The sequence below is a fragment of the Perca fluviatilis genome, chromosome 19 (genome assembly GCF_010015445.1).
Source record: "Perca fluviatilis chromosome 19, GENO_Pfluv_1.0, whole genome shotgun sequence".
NCBI classification, from domain to species: Eukaryota; Metazoa; Chordata; class Actinopteri; order Perciformes; family Percidae; genus Perca; species Perca fluviatilis.
This window is the reverse complement of record NC_053130.1, coordinates 2,757,646-2,764,169: the sequence shown is the minus strand read 5'-3', so window position 1 is coordinate 2,764,169 and position 6,524 is coordinate 2,757,646. Positions and strand designations below refer to the sequence as shown.

The 6,524-nt window shown below is 46.3% G+C and overlaps 1 protein-coding gene across 4 annotated transcripts in view; it reads left to right on the top strand.

Annotated features, from left to right (window-relative positions):
* LOC120548309 (spectrin beta chain, non-erythrocytic 1-like) overlaps positions 1-6,524 on the top strand; it is a 92,756-nt gene that overhangs the window by 36,043 nt on the left and 50,189 nt on the right. For all 4 annotated transcript variants that reach the window (XM_039784457.1, XM_039784453.1, XM_039784456.1 and 1 more), the window contains 4 exons: positions 1,099-1,219; positions 1,905-2,120; positions 2,491-2,910; positions 5,028-5,230. In XM_039784457.1, the coding sequence (XP_039640391.1) occupies positions 1,099-1,219; positions 1,905-2,120; positions 2,491-2,910; positions 5,028-5,230 (960 nt within the window). The remainder of the gene's footprint in view (positions 1-1,098; positions 1,220-1,904; positions 2,121-2,490; positions 2,911-5,027; positions 5,231-6,524) is intronic.

The window sequence follows — 6,524 nt, the reverse complement described above, 5'->3', positions numbered from 1 at the left end:
TCTAGGTACATGTTACCTGCAGCCTAGGTAACATGTATACCTGCAGGTGTAGGTAACATGTTTACCTGCAGGCCTAGGTAACATGCATTACCTGCAGGTCTAGGTAACATGTATTACCTGCAGGTCTAGGTAACATGCATTACCTGCAGGTCTAGGTAACATGTATTACCTGCAGGTCTAGGTAACATGTATTACCTGCAGGCCTAGGTAACATGTATTACCTGCAGGTCTAGGTAACATGTATTACCTGCAGGTCTAGGTAACATGCATTACCTGCAGGTCTAGGTAACATGCATTACCTGCAGGTCTAGGTAACATGCATTACCTGCTGGTCTAGGTAACATGCATTACCTGCAGGTCTAGGTAACATGTATTACCTGCAGGTCTAGGTAACATGTATTACCTGCAGGTCTAGGTAACATGTATTACCTGCAGGTCTAGGTAACATGTATTACCTGCAGGTCTAGGTAACATGTATTACCTGCAGGTCTAGGTAACATGCATTACCTGCAGGTCTAGGTAACATGCATTACCTGCAGGTCTAGGTAACATGTATTGCCTACAGGTCTAGTAAACATCACCTTCTACTGCACACTTATTAACTCGGGTTAAATAGGAAACTGAATTAAAACTAAAAGGTGCAATAAACTCGATTTAACAAGTTATTTAGCACTACACATGTAACTGGGATTATACAGAGAATTATAACATAATCGGGTAATTAATTGGGGTTGAGCAGCTGTCTAACCCGGGATTAAAAAGGGTATTTAAGACTGGGATTTAAGAGAAATTTCCAGTAAGGTGAACATGCAACTAAACCAAGATTAAACAACAACTAAATGAGGATTATCAGGTCATTTAATTGAAATGTATGTGAAGAGAAGATAAACCGATAAATTAACTGAGTTATACCGGTTATCTTATCTTTATTATCGGGCTATTAAGCTTAGATTGGACAGTAATAACTGACAGTTTAATAACTGAACAGATAATTAAACAGGAGATATAAACAGTGACTGAGCAGGTGACCCAGCTGGCAGGTACTTGGCTCATATTGTTGCTGATGGCGTCCGTCTCTGTCCGTCTCCGTCCGTCCAGGTGGAGTCAGTTCCGAGACCTGGTGGACCAGAAGAAAGACAGTCTGAGCTCGGCTCTGGGCGTCCAGAACTACCACCTGGAGTGCAACGAGACCAAGTCCTGGATCAAAGAGAAGACCAAGGTACCCACAGCACTTTTGTTGCGCGTTTTGTTACTTTCACAGCATTTTTACAGCACCTCGACCTGTTCTGTAATAGATAAAGGCATGACAGTCTCACTTTTTACAAATCAAAATGGGGTAGCTGGACTCAAGGGACTTATTTACTGTAATTAAACAACTCACCCCCCTCCCTTCCTTACTGGCCTCGGGAGATGCTCACAAGTCTCTGAGCTAGAGTCCAAGTCTCAAGTCTTAAGTCTCTGAGCTAGAGTCCAAGTCTTAAGTATCTGAGCTAGAGTCCAAGTCTCAAGTCTTAAGTCTCAAGTCTCTGAGCTACAGTCTAAGTCTTAAGTCTCTGAGCTAGAGTCCAAGTCTCAAGTCTTAAGTCTCAAGTCGCTGAGCTACAGTCTAAGTCTTAAGCGTCTGAGCTAGAGTCCAAGTCTTAAGTCTCTGAGCTAGAGTCCAAGTCTTAAGTCTCTGAGCTAGAGTCCAAGTCTCAAGTCTTTAAAATAGATTTCAAGTCAAGTCTCTGTGCAAGTCTTTAACTTTAGATATAAGATGGTGTCAGACGTTAGTTCTAGTGTTTCACCTATTGTCTTTTCACCTAGTGTCTCACCTTCTAGTACTTCTAGTGTATGGTAGGCATTAAGTGTGACTCGAGTCCGAGTCTCAAACTCCAGTCCCCATCTCTGCTGTCCTCCGTCAGGTGATCGAGTCGACCCAGGAGCTGGGGAACGACTTGGCCGGCGTCATGGCGCTGCAGAGGAAGCTGACGGGGATGGAGCGCGACCTCGCCGCCATCGAAGACAAGCTGGGCGACCTGGGCAAAGAGGCGGAGCGTTTGGCCTCCGAACACCCGGAACAGTCCGACGCCATCAAGGGACGTCTGGCTGAGATCACCGGCGTCTGGGACGAGATGAAGGTAGGAGACGATACGATCAGGAGCGGCTAAACTCAGTTTTAAGCCCTTTTTTTATTTTTATGTTTTTGTCAATTTTTTCTCCCCCGCATTTTTGAAGCTTATTCCAAAAATTTTGTCACTTTTTTTCAACGTTCTTTTGTCATTTCTTTTTATCAAGTAGTAATGGTTGTAGTGAACCATCCACGTTAGTTTCATTGACAATTTCTTTGAAAGAAAACCCAAATTTCTGATATGGAAACTTTTCAAAAATGGGTCAAATTTGACTCGATAACAACAGGAGGGTTAGATAAAAATTGCTTTATATCGGAAAATCGATTTCTTTTTTTAAACCCAGCCCTACATCCGACCGCCTGTGTTTTTCTGTTTCCAGGACACCATGAAGAACCGGGAGGAGTCTCTGGGCGAGGCCAGCAAGCTGCAGCAGTTCCTGCGCGAGCTGGACGACTTCCAGTCGTGGCTGTCGCGCACGCAGACCGCCATCGCCTCGGAGGACATGCCCAACACGCTGGCCGAGGCCGAGAAGCTGCTGACCCAGCACGAGAACATCAAGAACGAAATCCACAACTACGAAGAGGACTACCAGAAGATGCGGGACATGGGCGAGATGGTGACGCAGGGCCAGACGGACGCGCAGTACATGTTCCTGCGCCAGCGGCTGCAGGCGCTCGACACCGGCTGGAACGAGCTGCACAAGATGTGGGAGAACCGGCAGAACCTGCTGTCCCAGTCGCACGCCTACCAGCTGTTCCTCAGGGACACCAAGCAGGCCGAGGCCTTCCTCAACAACCAGGTAAACCTGCCATGTCTAGAGCCGTAACCAGTGGCGGTTCTGGGAGTCAAGGGTGGCCAGTGCCCCCGAAATATTAAGCTTTGACCCTAGGGCTGTGCTCGATTTGAAGAAATTCTTAGTCGACTAACACACATTCAATTGTATCGACTAATCGATTAGTTGATTTAATCGACAGATCTGTAAATCTGAGTTTCTCCACAAAGAGTCATGTTAAAGCACCACTTTAATTCTTGTGTTTACCAGAGATGAGCTCGTACGTTTCTTGGAAATAAGTCATTCAGCATGAAAACAGCATCAGACATGACTAATGGACTAAAGAGATCTAAGTTGACTAAGACCAAAACGACCGATTAGTCGACTAATCGACTAAAAGGGAGCAGCCCTACTTGACACCCCCCCCCCCCTTTGGCCCCCCTAACTGTGGCAAATATTTTCAGGTCTCACGATATGATATAATCACGATACTTATGTCACGATACGATATTATTGCGATTTTAAACATCCCCAAAGAGGGGATATTATCACCAGCCAACTCACCAGACTCCATGTAAATAAACAGTGATTTTAGCATCGTAAAACACACTTCATTCAAAGTCGACAGAAACAAAATAAAACTATAAAAAGCTGTCTTCATTCATCTTTCCACTGTTCCAACAATCACCACTCTGGTTTGGTTGAAATTAACCCTTAATTCACCCATTTGTGGAGATATGCTGGCTCTGTACACGCTAAAAGTACTGATTATTTACATGGAGTCTGGTGGAGATATGCTGGCTCTATACACGCTAAAAGTCCTGATTATTTACATGGAGTCTGGTGGAGATATGCTGGCTCTATACACGCTAAAAGTCCTGATTATTTACATGGAGTCTGGTGGAAATATGCTGGCTCTATACACGCTAAAAGTCCTGATTATTTACATGGAGTCTGTTGGAGATATGCTGGCTCTATACATGCTAAAAGTCCTGATTATTTACATGGAGTCTGGTGGAAATATGCTGGCTCTATACACGCTAAAAGTCCTGATTATTTACATGGAGTCTGGTGTAGTTTGGTGATGGTGATTTCGGGGCTGTTTCATGTTAAACTAAAAGGATCTTACTCTTTAACTAAAAGGTCCATCTCTGTAGGGATCCTTTCATAATGTTGTCAGACACTTAGAATAATAATCTGAGTCTGTCAGCGGCAACAACAGAACTTTTAGTGAAGCTAGTGAGCTGTTCTCTCACACACTCTCTAGGATAAATCTCTGACTGGGCGTCCGTCCAGTCCAGTGTCATCTGTGTTAGATCTCACACGCACGCACACTGTTCCTGTGATAGACTGTCCTTGGTTTGTACACCACCCCTCACCCAGTGCATGCTGGGATAGGCTGCGACCCCACCTGACCCTGTGCAGGATGAGCGGTTAAAAAGAATTGGGACAGAATTAGAGCTGGAACAATTAGTTGATTAATCAACACACTGAGGAGGATTTCCTGGGTTTCTTATCTTTCTTTCTCACGTACTTGTTAACAGGATATCTTTGGGTTTGAACTGTTGGCCAGAGAATACAAGACATTTAAAGTCACAGTGCACATATTTCAGATGCCTTGCTGTCCCTCTCTTCTGGTCTTTTCATCCACTTGCTGGACTTTTCATAATGAGAAGGTCAGAGGCTGCCACCAAGTGGTGGAAGACCGCCAGTACAGAACATGTTTTGACAGTTTAAGTTACCTTTTTGTATGTGAAGAAACTAGAAATTAACAAGTGTGTGTGTGTGTGTGTGTCTCTGTGTGTGTGTGTGTGTGTGTGTCTGTGTGTGTGTGTGTGTGTGTGTGTCTGTGTGTGTTTGTCTGTCTCTGTGTGTGTGTGTGTCTCTGTCTGTCTGTGTGTCTGTGTGTGTGTGTCTGTGTGTGTTTGTCTGTGTGTGTGTGTTTGTGTGTGTGTGTGTCTCTGTGTGTGTGTGTGTGTGTGTCTCTGTGTCTGTCTGTGTCCGTGTGTGTGTCCGTGTGTGTGTCTGTGTGTGCGTGTGTCTGTGTGTGTGTCTGTGTCTCTTTGTGTCTGTCTGTCTGTCTGTGTGTGTGTGTGTGTGTGTGTGTGTGTGTGTGTGTGTGTGTGTGTGTGTGTGTCTTTCAGGAGTACGTCCTGGCTCACACCGAGATGCCCACCACTCTGGAGGGGGCCGAGGCCGCCATCAAGAAGCAGGAGGACTTCATGACCACGCTGGACGCCAACGAGGAGAAGATCAGCGGCGTGCTCGACACCGGACGCCGCCTGGTAACCGACGGCAACATCAACGCCGAGCGCATCCAGGAGAAGGTGGACTCCATCGACCAAAGGTGACGGAGATACTGTTAGTTATTTTGTCTGAAATATCCATGCCATATGGATACCATATGAGCCTGGTGGGAACGTGGTATTGCTCGGCCGGGGTCAGCTCTATGTTCCCACATTTCTAAGAATTTAGTTTTCCTCTGAAAAATAGGCCCTATGTTCCCACAGCCCTATGTTCCCACAGCCCTATGTTCCCACAGCCCTATGTTCCCACAGCCCTATGGTCCCACAGCCATATGTTCCCACAGCCCTATGTTCCCACAGCCCTATGGTCCCACAGCCATATGTTCCCACAGCCATATGTTCCCACAGCCCTATGTTCCCACAGCCCTATGTTCCCACAGCCCTATGGTCCCACAGCCCTATGGTCCCACAGCCCTATGTTCCCACAGCCCTATGGTCCCACAGCCCTATGGTCCCACAGCCCTATGTTCCCACAGCCCTATGTTCCCACAGCCCTATGGTCCCACAGCCCTATGTTCCCACAGCCCTATGTTCCCACAGCCCTATGGTCCCACAGCTCTATGGTCCCACAGCCCTATGGTCCCACAGCCCTATGTTCCCACAGTCCTAATGTTCCCACAGCCCTATGTTCCCACAGCTCTATGTTCCCACAGCCCTATGTTCCCACAGCCCTATGTTCCCACAGCCCTATGTTCCCACAGCCCTATGGTCCCACAGCTCTATGTTCCCACAGTCCTATGTTCCCACAGCCCTATGTTCCCACAGCCCTATGTTCCCACAGCCCTATGGTCCCACAGCTCTATGTTCCCACAGCCCTATGTTCCCACAGCCCTATGGTCCCACAGCCCTATGGTCCCACAGCCCTATGGTCCCACAGCCCTATGTTCCCACATTTCTAGGACATTTTCAAAATTAGGTCTTGTGTTCCTAGATTTCCCTTCAATTTAAGCCCTATCCTACCACAACATTTTTTAGGGTTAGGATTTAGGGTTAGGGGGATAAAATCTGATACAAATTTATGAAAAATGAAATGTTAATTTTGAAAGAAATAATAGAAATGAGGGAACATATGGCTGTGGGAACTCGGCCTGTAGTATTGCTGCTGTAGCTTTTTCCTGAACCACTGTACCCCGATAAAACTTACAGAAGGATCCCAAAACACTTCATAAGGAACCCCCACTGTCAGAAACGTAATACGATATTGTGTCTGGCTTTTGTCTGATATCTAGTGTCGGCAAAAAGGCCTTTTTATTGAGTTTCCTCTTAGTGAAATGCTCAGTGGATTCAAAGGAACACGCCGACTTATTGGGCAGAGCAGCAGACTGTAGCAGCTTG